This window comes from Galeopterus variegatus, unplaced genomic scaffold, assembly GCF_000696425.1.
Source record: "Galeopterus variegatus unplaced genomic scaffold, G_variegatus-3.0.2 Scaffold3521, whole genome shotgun sequence".
Taxonomy (NCBI): domain Eukaryota; kingdom Metazoa; phylum Chordata; class Mammalia; order Dermoptera; family Cynocephalidae; genus Galeopterus; species Galeopterus variegatus.
Genome location: NW_007729632.1, coordinates 336,779 through 350,716, shown reverse-complemented (window position 1 = coordinate 350,716; position 13,938 = coordinate 336,779). Strand labels below are relative to the sequence as shown.

Genomic DNA, 13,938 nt, shown 5'->3' with positions numbered 1-13,938 from the left:
AAATTTGTATTTGAAAAGCAAGTAATATCAGAGGAGTTTTAAAGTTTATTAAAAACAAAAAATTGTTTTATTTTAGTTCATTGAAAATAAGGTTATGAAGCTGAATAAAAGCTCATATTAATAAGGAGGTAAGACACTTAAAGATAATGAAGGGAAACAGGTTTGAGGTTTGGGAGGTGAGAGAAGGACACATAGGGCTTGAGGAAGAAAAGCAATACAATGTTCACTAGAAAAGAGAGAATTTGGGAGCAGAGGAGAGAACCCCACCATTGTTCATGTTTTTAACTAAAAATAATAAGTTACTATAAAATCTGCATAAGGGTTCCTTTGATTTCTTCCCATGTGGTCTGTGGACCGGAGTGGGTCCCCTTAGCCCTGAGAAGGCTCCCTGACAAGGCTCTGTGCCTTCCCTGAGTCTTCCATGGAGGTGAGGGCCTGCAGACACCCACCCACCCACACACACACACACACACACACACACACACGCTCATCTTGGCTTAGCTTCTCCTCAGGGCCCATCTCCCTGGTAATGTTGCCCTTCAACTGTACAATCTCTCTGATCCCATTTCCTCTGCAATTTCAGTGATAATCTTCCCTTTTCTGATTTCTGGAAAAAAAAAAAAAGTAGAAATACTGTTCTTCCAGCAGTGATTAAACGTGAGCGCTCTGAACGGGGAGGGGAGGGAGGGCTGGGGAGAGATGAGCAAGAGCCTTATGCGCTCTGTTCCTTTCTCTTCCCTGTCTCCTCGTATTCTGTCTTTTATTTTGGGGTCCTTTAGAAATGTCATTTTCCTGTGTTTTATGTACTACATGTAAATGTTCCATGACTTGTTCTAGGTAAGTAAAGAGGGAGTGTTTCACTGATACTTTTATGAAAGGCCGTGTTAATAGTAATGCCTACCATTGAGCATGTACCATGAGCCATGCCCTGTGCTGACACTTGACATTTCTAATCTCAGTTAGTTTTTTTCTACAACTCTATGAGGGGTTGGCTCTTAACAATCTACAGATGAAGAAATGAAGGAACTTGGAGATTAAGCAACGTAGTTAGTAGATGGTAGAACTGTGACTCAAATTCAGTGCTTTTAGCCACTCCAGTATAAGAGAAAGGGATAAGACAAAGAAAAGAAAAGAGAAAAAAGAGGTAGAAAGGACAAGTAAAATAAGTCAAGTCCACTGGAATGATTCTTAATAATAAAATTCAGCAGCAAGTGTCTTAGTTTTACAGAATTAAACAGTAAACTCTAATACCTAAGCTAGCAGTTCTGGTAAGTAGGATTTTTCTAGGCATTTGTAACTGAGTTCTGTCAAGATCTTAATTTGTCTAAAGATAAAAATAATGCTCCCCTCCTTCCCCAATCAAATGATATTGTGTGTAAACATGCTTCCAAAAGAATTGAAAACAGATGTAATATATGTTCGATTTTCAAAGCTTTCTGAACACTTTGGCTTAGTTCTGTTTATGAAACAGATGCCTCTTGTGTGTAAACATGCTTCCAAAAGAATTGAAAACAGATGTAATATATGTTCGATTTTCAAAAGCTTTCTGAACACTTTGGCTTAGTTCTGTTTATGAAACAGATGCCTTGAGGTTTTCATAACAAGTTTAAGAGAAATGGCCAAATTTGCAGCAAGAAGATAATAAAACTTTCCTACCACAGAGAGCAATTGTCAAGATCCTAATGCCTAGAGCACAATATTGATAATAGCAGCAGTAGAAATAAATTGGAACAAATAATAAATGTGTTGAGTCAATCTGATTGAACATTTCCTGGCAGAAAGATAGCTAAGTTTCCACTGACTTTGTATCGAATATAACAGGAGCAGTTCACCAGGAAAATAACCAGTATTCACAATGAAGAGAATTACTGGGGCAAAGTACATTTTTCCAATGTTAACTCTGTTTAATCAAGTCCCACAGACTTAGTTGATGTCAGCCTAAACTTATGAACTGAAAAAAGCTCTTTAACTCCACGGTATTTTTTATTTAATTATTTCTGTGTTATAACTAATAATGATAATGATTAAATCATCTAAACATGAAAATACGATAGATTGGGAAATAATATTGTAAATAAAAATGCATGCATATTTCTGGCATATTACACTTCTTAACATATAGTAGTAGTAGTAATAATAATCTTGAATGAGTACTTTGTGCCAGGCCCTGGTTTAAGCACTTTATACTAATTTGGCTTGCTTTTATAAAGTTTGATACTATTATTATTATTATTATTTTATTGTATAAGAGAAAACTGAGGTAAAGAAATATAATGTAATAGCCTGGGAGTAGCATACTCAATAAGTAAATAACTTTCTAAGAAAAGTGCTAAATGAGGAGGTAGAGCTTATATTCTAAATATGGTTCTACCTTTCACATATTATATTAATATTTGAATTATTATACTTTGAGAACTAGTGAGATAAGGAATAAAGCAAATTCAAATGTATGAAAATCTGTGTTGTTAAATTAACATTACCCACTCCAAAGTAATCATTCTGAGTAATCTACATATGGATTATGCAGCTAATGCCTAATATGTAACTACTATTTGAATTCTTTTGACCATTGTGGCATGTCTTTTGGAATTTCCTCATTGGTATCAAATTTTAATTCTTTAAGGAAGGTCAGCAAACTTTTTCTGTTAAGGGCCAGACAGAAAATATTTTTGGCTTTGTAAGCCACATCGTTTCTGTGGGAACTGCTCACCATTGTCATCCTCATAGTGCAAAAGCAACCACAGACAATGTGTGAATGAATGGGCATGGCTGTGTTCCAATTACATGTAATACACAAAAACAGTCAAAGGGCTAGATTTAGTTCAAAGGCCTAGTTTAAAGGTGAATTTATGGCTGTTTGGGGAAGAAACAATCAAAGCCATTCAAAGGCAGGTAAAGATCCAAGTGAATAAACATATATATAAAGACAGAGATGGCTATAAAATATTACTATTGATTTCCTGTGTGACTCTAAACAGTCTCAAGGAAATACTAATAGATGTCCAAAAGAGCTATTGTAATAAGTGCATCGTTTCTCAAGGTGATGCGTTTGTGGAAGAGGATTCTTGTTTTAAATGTTTAATGCCTTGTATTGTACATAATTTAGAAGTAAAGAACTTTGATTTCAAAGAATTTTTAAACTTTTTGGTATGTCTCTTCTTTATTGTTTGTGTATACTTTAAATGAAAACTTTCCATTTAGCTTAACATTTTAATTATGTATTACAGAGAAATGTTTAAAGTAATTATATGCATTAGTTGCAGTTTGCAAGCATAAACATAAGATAATGAAGCTTAGAAAGTGATATTTTAATGTTTCTAGTGGGACTGACATTTCCCATGATGGGAGCGTTAACTAAAATGCCGTTAGTGTTTAGAGGAATACTGTCTTGTGATTTGCAAAAGAAGGTATTTGTTCCAGTTTCAGCTGCTAAATTGTAAATGCTTTCTGATGGGTTGATCAATGATGGTAGAGTCAGTTGACGTGAGCAGATTTTCTGCTATAGTGACCAAATTTTCAATGCAGAGAGTAAGATGGTTGTAAATTTTTTCTCAGGGGTACAAATAATTTTCTGTTGCTCCAGTGATCTGAGAAATGCCAGATTTTATCAAGCGGTTCATGTACTTCTGTTTTATGCTGACTAGAAAGATTATAAGTCTCCATCTTTCTCTTTCCAGGGACAGAAGCAGCTGTGAGTCCAACTGCTGGAATTCACCTTCAAATTCAAAACCCTGAGCTGTATCCTGTTCCATGTTTTGGCACTTTAGGTCTGCCACCTCCCTATGAAGAAATTCTAAAAACAAACAGATTTTAGGTCTGGATCATCAATTGAAAGTATTAGAAATTTTGTAATTCCAGAAACTTCAGATTTAGTAACAATTCTCTCAATTAATGAAAATTCCTGGACAGCTATTGATATAGTCTGAAAATTGAAAGTATTAGAAATTTTGTAATTCCAGAAACTTCAGATTTAGTAACAATTCTCTCAACTAATGAAAATTCCTGGAGAGCTATTGATATAGCCTGAAAAAATAAATAAATAAAAGACAAATAGACAAAAGAAAGGCTGCAGGCAAAGAATTTTGTTCAAGGAAATGTTTGAATAGTGAATTAATGGATCCTTGATGTATCACTGCAGTGCTATACTTTCATGCTCCACAACAAAGTTCATGTTTCTTCATTAGTACCCAGACAGGCAGTAATTAGGTGCTAGGAGTAGTCTCCATTAAGTTTAAGATTCCACTGCTGTACAGATCACACCATTCTCTGCCTCGGTATCTCCATCTTAGTCTGACCTCTCCCTAGTATGGAGTCAATAAAAATGGTCATAATTTAACAATGGCCCAAGCAGAGATTAAGACATGTCCAGACCCAGAACCAGAAGGAGAATATTTGAATTAGAGTGAGGGGAGGGAGTAGGAAGAAGGGAAGTTTGGAGTTGGAGGGTGAAGGATAAAGAAAGAGGAGAAGAAAAAGATTCCAAGTCTCAGCCCAAGAAGTTTTGTGCCTCTGCCTGGGGAGGGAGAGAGTGTAGACAGAAGCTGAGAGACACTGCTTAAGACATGGACCATGTGTGATGCCAACAGGGAGGGAGAAAGAGGTTCCCATTTTACATGGTAAATGCAGACTCCAGTGCCCTCAGCCTTTCTCTGGTGCCTCAAGGCTTGTCATTTATCACAGCACTGTAGTAGGAACCTTTGGCATAGATACCAGTGTTCTCATTGAGGACTCTGACTGCAGAAGTAGCAGTGACATCTTTAAGTGGCATTTGAACAGCGGCCATTAGTGGCGGAGGGAGGGAGGCACAAAAAAAGAAATCCATGGCACATGCCACATGGTCTTCTGTTAACAAATTTGTCGAACAAAACAATTGATATCTCACTTGGTTGTCAATTGATATCTCAAGTTTATCTTGACCAAACTTATCTCCTAATCTTCTTTTCCTAAATCTGTTTTATCCAGACCTTTCCTGTCTCAGTTAATGGTAACCGCAACCTTCCTGTTTCTCTTGCCAAAAAACCTGCAGTCATCCTTGAGTCCTCTCTGTGTTACTTCCTACATCCATTTTGTCAGGAAATCTCATTGACTCTACATTCAAAATATATCTAAATTCTAAACAGTTTCTACCTACCACATCTCTGGTATGAGCCACTTGTGGTCAATCCTTTCCCAGACTGCTGCAAAAGCATCTAAACTGGTCCGTTTGCTGCCATCTTTGTCCTCCTATATTCTATTTACAATACAGTAGCTAGAGTAATACTTAAAAAAAAAACCAAAAAACTATTTTTAGAGCAGTTTTAGGCTCACAGCAATATTGGGCAAAAGGTACAGACATTTCCCATGTACCTCCTGTCCTCACACATGTATAACCTCCTTCATTATCAACATCCTCCACCAGGGTGGTGCATTTGTTACAATGGATGAACCTACAATGACACAATATTATCACCCAAAGTCTGTAGTTATTCTAGGGTTCACTCTTGGTGTTGTACATTCTATGGGTTTGACAGATTCATAATGACATGTACCCACCACTATAGTATCATACAGAGTAGTTTCGCTGCCCCTAAAAATCCTCTGTGCTCTTCCTATCCATTCCTCCCTCCCTTATCAACTCCTAGTAACCACTGATCTTTTCACTGTCTCTGTAGTTTTGGCTTTTCCAGAATGTAATATAGCTGGGATCATACAGTATGTAGGCTCTTCAGATTACTTAACCTTTCACCTACTGAAGGGCATCTTGGTTGCTTCCAAATTTCAGCAATTATGAATAAAGCTGCTGTAAACATCCATGTGCAGGTTTTTGTGTGGATATACTTTTTTAACTCCTTTGGGTAAAAACCAAGAACATAATTGTTGGATCATATGTTTAGTTTTGTAAGAAACCACCAAACATCTTCCAAAGTGGCTGTACCATTTTACAGTTTCACTAGCAATGAATGAGAGTTCCTCTTGCTCCACATCCTCACCAGCATTTGGTGCTGTCAATGTTCTGGATTTTCTCCATTTTAATAGGCATGTAGTGGTATCTCATTGTTGTTTTAATTTGCATTTCCCTGATGATATATGATGTGGAGCATCTTTTGATTTGTAATCTTTTTACAATATAAGAAGTATCATGTTCCTTACCTACACTCTAATGGCACTCCCCTCAGTCAGAGGATATGCCAAAGTCCTTGACATGTGGCCCTAAATGATCTGTACCCCTTTCAGGCCTTTTTTATAATGACTCTCCCCTTTACTCATTTGCTCCAGAAACACTGTCCTCAAACTTACCAGATAGTATTCTACCACCATTTGCCCTTTAAGGCCTTAGCACTTGCTATTCCTTTTATCTTTAACACTGTTCCCCCATATACCAACATTGTTTCATTCTCTCACCTCCTTTAAGTCTTTGTTCAAAAGTCACCTTCTCAATGAGGCCCACCCTAATTAATTTAAACTGCAGCATCTGCCAACCCTTTATCCCAGGTACACTTTTCTTTTTTCCTGAGCACTTAGCTTCTATTACACTACACAGCTGAATTATATTTGTAATCTGGTGTTCCTCTTCTATTGCTAGAATGGAAATCCGTAAGTAGAGATTGTTGTCCAGTCCACTGATTTATACCCTGAGGGTCCAAAGCCGCTTGCCTGAAACTTTGTATTTAAACAAATTTTGTAAGTAATGTTCCCTAGTTCTGGTAATTCCCCAAAATAAGTGGATGAAAGTTTGATGGGGATGAGGGTAATGAAAGTGGGTGTGGGTAAAAGCCAGGGACTTAGTGCTATTAACATAATCTCACTTGTATTCACTGATGAAAGAGGTCTGAAGAAACTCATATTGATGTACTGTATTAGTCCCTGATATGTGTGTAGGGCTTTATGATGCACACACTGATTTCATATACACTCTCAGGTTTTGTTCTCACGATAATTTTGAGACCTGGCTATTCTTAACTTCCAGTTACACACATCTATTCCCTCTAAAAACCCACTGAGATTACAGCACAGGAATAACAATGTTCTCATTCACAAGAACAAAGACAGTTGTAAGAAGATGACAGAAGCAAGTTAGCTATAATATTTTAGTGCCTGGAAAGATGAATGAGATGAACACAGATGGTCGTCATAACTGACTGGGGTTTTGAGTTTCTCCACTTTGCTAAGTGTCTTCAGGGAAGAAATTGAGAGTAATTACACACATCCACGCTGTGGCAATCCAGAAATGCCCACGAATGAGAGGCAGGAGAGGTGTAGAGAATTCTGAAAATGATGAAGTTAATGAAGGGGAAGATTACATTGCAGCAGCCTAGACAAGAACCAGTTCCAATTTGAACATGACAGAAGGATTAGAAGCGTGATTAAAGAAAAATAATTAATGTAAATGTGATGATAAATTAATGATAGATAAAAGAAAAATGAAGTGAAAAAACAAGGCAATTATTAAATGCATTGAAAAAGTTAAATTAAAAAATGGTTAAGCTATAAATAATGTAAGGAACAGTTTAAATGAATTAAAATTGTTGGATTAATAGTTTTAAAATGTGAATTATTCATATTGACAAGCTAGGCAGAGGGAAAGTGTGGCAAGATACAATAAGAAACCTAAATCCTAATCTCAGATTGTGGAAAGGCAATTAATAGTACCTTAAATTAAAGGAAAAAATCACATGGTGGTAAAGCATATTATTTAGAGATTAGGTTATAAATATCTAAAAGAAAACACCAAAAGAGTTGAAAATTATTCTCTCAAGAAATAGGACATGGAGGTAATGCTGTATAGGATAAGGTAGAGCAGAAAAGTACTGATTTTATCATGAGTCTATCATACTATCTGACTTCTAAAACTAAACACATGTGTTACTTTAATAAAACGAAATATAAAATTAAACAGGTATATGGCTGGCAAAGTTATAGCCTGCAATTGCAAGCCAACAAAAGAAGTCATACTATAAGGAAATACAAACGTTAAAAATAAATGTCATTAGTAATGGGACTACAGGTGATTTTATTTTTTACATATTTCTGGATTTTAATGTGTATATATTACTTTTATAGTTGAAAACTTCAATAAATTTCCATTTTAATAAATAGACACACACGCACTATATATATATATATATATTTATATATATACACACACACAAGCACACACATATCTTACTGTCTTTATTTAACAGATGAGACAATGTAGACTCTGTGAGAGTGTTTGACTTGCCCAAAGTAAGTACATAGCTGATGAGTGTGAGAGGCAAAACTGCAGAAAGACTAGGTATTCTGATCTTTCAATTCCTATTCCCAGTATTTTTCCACTATGATCCTCTAACTTCAAAAGTGGTAATGAAAATAAAGATCAGACAATATGGGTTATAATTACTTTTATCTCAAATAAGTAACTCTAAGATAAGAGTTTTTGTTTGTACCTTATGAACTAGTCTGTTAAAACCCAGTTCATTTACAGAGCAGACGGTGGTTATAATTAACACCTAGAAAAGTGTAAGCACATCTAGAAACAGGGCTAATAATTTAGCAGTTGGATTTTGCCTAAGACATTAGTGAAAGTCAGAAGAAAAGCAACCAGAATTTATTTTTAAGAGACTTGGCATTTATACATCAGTGCAAGTCTAATCAAAGAACCTGCTTGGTGTGTGGTTGGTTGGTTTATTTTGGGGGGTGGGGCAGGAAGTTTGGAATAGGATGTAGACATGTGGGTAGGCCTCGCAGAAAAAGTTTATTTTCACAGAAACTTTTCTGACAACATTCTCTTAACAAATATCACAGATTACCATTTTCATTTAATGTCTAAAAAATAACGACTGTATTAAGTATTGTGCAAGGTTCTGGAGATATTTCTGCAACAAACGTTGTTAGTATTTTTGAAAATACTGGAGTTTTCACCAGTTTTTCTTTGGAATAGCACATGGTTAATAGAAATTGCTCTGACCTCCAGACAGAGACTGAAAGTTCTGTAGCAAGTACTCTTTAGGATCCACTGAAAACTACTGTGAATAATAAAATAATAATACTAATTTGACTTTTATGATTATCATGACACTTAAAAACAAAATTTAAGGGCTGGCTGGTTAGCTCAGTTGGTTAAAGCGTGGTGTTATAGCACCAAGGTCAAGGGTTCAGATCCCACTACCAGCCAGCCGTCAAAAAATAAAATAAAAAAGAAATGTAAGATATATCTGTGTTCCTTTTTTGTTATCTATCTCTGAAAACCTTTGCCTATGTCTTAGTTCTTTGATAGGTCTTTAAAATTCTATTTAAACTCGGTGTCTCAGATCTTAATTCTAATAAAACTATATTTTTTTCCCTTCCCTTGTTAAAAAGTGTTCATTTTTTAAAAGAGGTTTTTCTTATTGCTAAAAGGTATGGCTCTTTCTTTGAGCATCCACCAGAGGGCATAAAAGCCTGTCTATGATTCCAGGCCATTAGTTAGATTTGATTTAATGGCTAAATGAAACGATGAAGCTGGGTTACTTTATCAGATTTTTGACAGACCCTTGCAGAACAGAATAACACTGATGTTCAAATTTTCAAAGAAATATCTGGTACTTTAGCTCATATTGCTTACAATGAAACTGAGTATCAGGAGAGATGCCTGCCATCAGAAGACTCTAGAAAATTTGAAATATACTCCACCTTGTGAGGATGAGACCTTTGAGACTGAGTTGCCTGCAAAGGCAAACTAATTTGCGCATATGGTGCCCACGTAGTATGCAGTATCTACACCACTGACACTGTGGGTCTAGCCTATTTCCTTTTTACCTGGCGAGAAATTCTCCTTTAATTTTCAGCTACATAGTTCCAAATTTGTTTCATTTGTGTCAGGAGTACAACTTTTATAAAAGACAACTTCAAAATTCAATATCTTCCACGGAAATGAAATAGTGATAGGACTGAATAGTATTCATGTGGACAATGAAATGAAACTCACCCAGAATATTATATTTAATGCAAAATTGAAATACTTCAGAATTGTGTAAGAGAAAATGAGACAATGAAAATGTGTTGGCTATAAGACCTCACACTCAATACAGAATGATATATAAAAAAAAAATCAGAACAAAGACAGGGAGTAGAATATACTATCAAAGGAATCTTACTTTTAAATTCATTCTGCTTTGTGATTTTGTACAAAGTAACTTCATGTAGGCATTTTATTTTTCTATATTAGATCCTGGCAAAATGGTATCATTTTTATGTTATTTTACTATTGTTCTGGGAAAATGAAATAAAAGTAGTGCCCCCTTACATAATGAAATTATTTGGTGATAAATAAAATGTAATTTATACTTGTGCTTTTGGGAAATAGTTATTTTTCCCCCTCTAAAATTATGCCAGTCTATACCTATGATCTTATTCATGTGAAAAATAATATATCAATAAAGATGCCAGATTTTTACATTATTAAGATGAAAAATGGTAATTGCTCAAAACTATTGAAATTTTCAATGAATGTAGGTTGCTCAATTTATTATCATGTTTGTTGGGGAGAAACAAACATGGAAAATCTGTTTGGAAAATCTGTTTATGGTATGTAATAAGCAAAACTAATATAACTTCCCTTTCTGTAGTAATTAATATAACGTCTCTCTTTATGTTTAATAAATAGCCAAGGTTTCTGTTTCTCCATTGAATAGAAGAACTGACCATGCAAAATGAAGTTACCTGCCAATTCAGATTATTCTTTTATGTATCTAAATCTAGGTAAATTTATAATATTAAGGAGTCTTAAGCACCACTGACGAATTGTCTTTTACATTTAGCAAGGCTGGAGCTATTATCTTCTTGAAGGGTGTTGAGGGACACAAAATAAGAAAGCCTAGGGATTTATTAGAAATAATCAGTGGACAATTGTATGCTTACCTGATATCCTGTGGAATGCTTACCACCTGCGACCATATTAATACTATATGAGGAGAGCCGGTAGAAGAAATGGGATGCCAATCTCTTGAGAGTGCTGAACCATTGCTGGAAGGCCAAGCATCTTTGGAAATATAAGGATTTTTTTTTTTTTTCTTTAGGGAGAATATTCAGTTGAAAGGAATACTTTCATAAGCTGCTAAAAGCAAAGGGGCAGCCACCCAAGGGGCACACTCAGGTCAGATAACAATAATGGTCATAAAAAGGGTGAGTGTGTAACTGCAGGCTTTTGAGTCATACATGTTTGCAATTAACATTAAACCATATAAGGCTTTGGAAGAGAATTTGTTTAATATATGTGTGTATATGTATATATATTTATTTGTATTATAATTTTATTAGCATTAGAAGGGATTTCATTGCAAAGGCAACAAGAATTATCATACTCTCAGAATAGCCATTACTGAAACATTAATGAAACATTAATTCATGTGATTAAGTCTCCCCTGTGCTTTTAGCTTCCCCATTTTTGTTCCCCCAAACTGTAATTTTTTTTGTTTTCCCATTTTTATTTTGTCTGTTTTCAGCAAGGTTTATTAACTGCTTCACTTTCTGCCATATTAACTCAGTTTATTTAGTTTCTATTTACAAATTTGAACACTTTCCCACCTATAAATTGAGTCCTGACTTCTTACCCTAATCAATACCTCCCATTCAATAGCTTTAGGAAACAAAGGCATTGTGTAACATTTATTTTAATGAGCAAAAAGAAAATTACCTTTTGCTACTATGGCGTTTCTGAACCTCTTACCCTAACTACCTGGGATACGTAGGTTTAGCTTTGCCTTCACAACTTAATTGGGAAAACACCAAAAAAATTTGATGATTTCAGCCATCCTCCCAGTTTTCCACCTACATCCAGTCCCTCCCCAGCAGACACAGGATGACAATTAAAGGGTCCATGTCTACTTTCCTTCATCTCCCTTTATTTGTATAAGGCTTTATCACAAAAGCATCCCTTTTACTTGCTTTTTACGTCCATTTTCCTTTTCAACTCCAATTTTGTTTTTCCCTCTAATTATGGTCAACAAAATTTAACCTGTAGTTTTATGAAGGCAGCCTAAGTTTTGCAACGAAAACCTTATAGTATTTTGCATTGTTCAAAAGTCCCCCAAACCTTGACATAAATCGAGATTAAAGAATTTACAATTATAGTATTTTAAGCAAAAATTTACTTTAAAATGCTTATTTTACTTAAAGTTACAATATTTTACTTAGGAGTTGTAGCAACTTTAAAATGTGAATCACTTAGTTTTTAAATTTTGAATTCAATTGAAAAGAACTTTTTTCATACAACCGTAATAAAGCCGACACCATGAAAATTGATTTTAAGGAATTGTTAATTGTTAATATTATTGACTGTGATAATTGTATTGTGACTATATTGCTGAAGTCCTTATCTGTTATATATAACATATATATATAATGAAGTTTTTGAGTGAAATAATATGATTTCTGAGATCCATTCGAAATAATCAAATAAATATTCTTATTTTGTTTTTTGGCTCCAGATAAAGCCTATTAGTTGAATTTGAGCATTTGTTCATTTTATACTTGCTAACTCTAATCCTAGCAGTAAAATTTAATAAACTATATTACCTTTCTCTTAGAGTATATTTTATTGTAAGAATAATACATGGATTAATCCACTGTATACCAAAATTCAGTAACTGAAAAAAAAAAAATTCAGTCAAACTGGAAAGCATTTTTACTTATTTTTATTTAATGTTTTTTTTTTTTGTAAGAATAATACATGGATTAATCCACTGTATACCAAAATTCAGTAACTGAAAAAAAAAAATTTCAGTCAAACTGGAAAGCATTTTTACTTATTTTTATTTAATGTTTTTTTTTTTTTTTAGAAAGAATGTTTGTACCTATACCAGGAATATGTTTTTTTTTTTTTTTAAATCAACTCGGTTTCAAACTTAAATATATTTTAAATGGAGGCTTTAAATATCATAAATAAAAAAAAACTGGCATCTTTTTCAAATTCCCATAAAAATAAATAGATGGCTATAAAATAAAAATATTCCATGTACCACCTAAAAATATTTTAAATATCATTGGTAGTAAGTATGCCAATCTTTAAGAAGCTCATTAATATAAGCTTTGCAATTGGGGATATAACATGGCATGGGCTTAAAACAAAACAAAACAAAACAAATTATAATTTCCATTTCAATAAATACAGAAATACATGTTCAAACCACTAGTGAATATAGAAAAGTTTGCTCAATTGAACTCAATTTAATTAAACAAATGCAAATCAAAACAACAATGTGATACAATTTTTACCCATAAGATTGGCAACAGTATTTAAGATTGCTAATATTTTGTGCTGGCAAAATTGTGGGAATACAAGCACTTTTATATACTGTTGCTGGAAACATAAATTAATACAATTTTTTTAAGGCCAATTTGGCTCTACACATCAAAAATTGTAATGCACATTTACATGAATTCAGCATTTACATTGATTGTAAACACAAAAATCAATTCTACAGCTATAATGCTATATGAGAAGGAAAAGTTGTTTAGAAAAGATATTCATCGTGACTTTGCTTATAATAGCAAAAACTGGGAACAATGGAGATGTTTAAGGGAACAGTTTGGATAAATAAGTAAACATGTACATGAACTATGCAGACATTAAGAAGAATGAGGTGATAGGGAGAAAAGTCAATAAATATTTAATTGCTAATTTTATTTTCAAAGAGAAAATTTGGAGTGGCAGTATGGGGTATACGTTTTCAAAAGATCTACATATGCCATAAGTTGAAAGTTTTTCTTTAAAAGGATACAAAAAATTGGTTTTAGGCACACCTCTTGGGAGAAGGATGTTGGGGAACATCATGGGGATGGGTAAGAAAGACATTGCTTAATATTTGCATTTCTGTACTGTTAATTTTTAAAAACCTAATGCATGTATAGCTTTTTTTTAACCATGTTAACAGAGATTCTGGGTGCTGGGATAATTGGTGTGATCTGTTTGTTTTCTTCTTTATCCTTTTCTATTTTAAA

General features: G+C 34.1%; 1 protein-coding gene across 1 annotated transcript in view; it reads left to right on the top strand.

Moving 5' to 3' along the window:
- Nucleotides 1-3,888, top strand: part of TMEM207 (transmembrane protein 207) — an 18,818-nt gene extending 14,930 nt beyond the window's left edge. The window contains exon 5 of the mRNA XM_008585331.1: nucleotides 3,678-3,888. Coding sequence (XP_008583553.1) covers nucleotides 3,678-3,814 — 137 coding nt within the window. The 3' untranslated portion in view covers nucleotides 3,815-3,888. The remainder of the gene's footprint in view (nucleotides 1-3,677) is intronic.
- The last annotated feature ends 10,050 nt before the right edge of the window (nucleotides 3,889-13,938 follow it).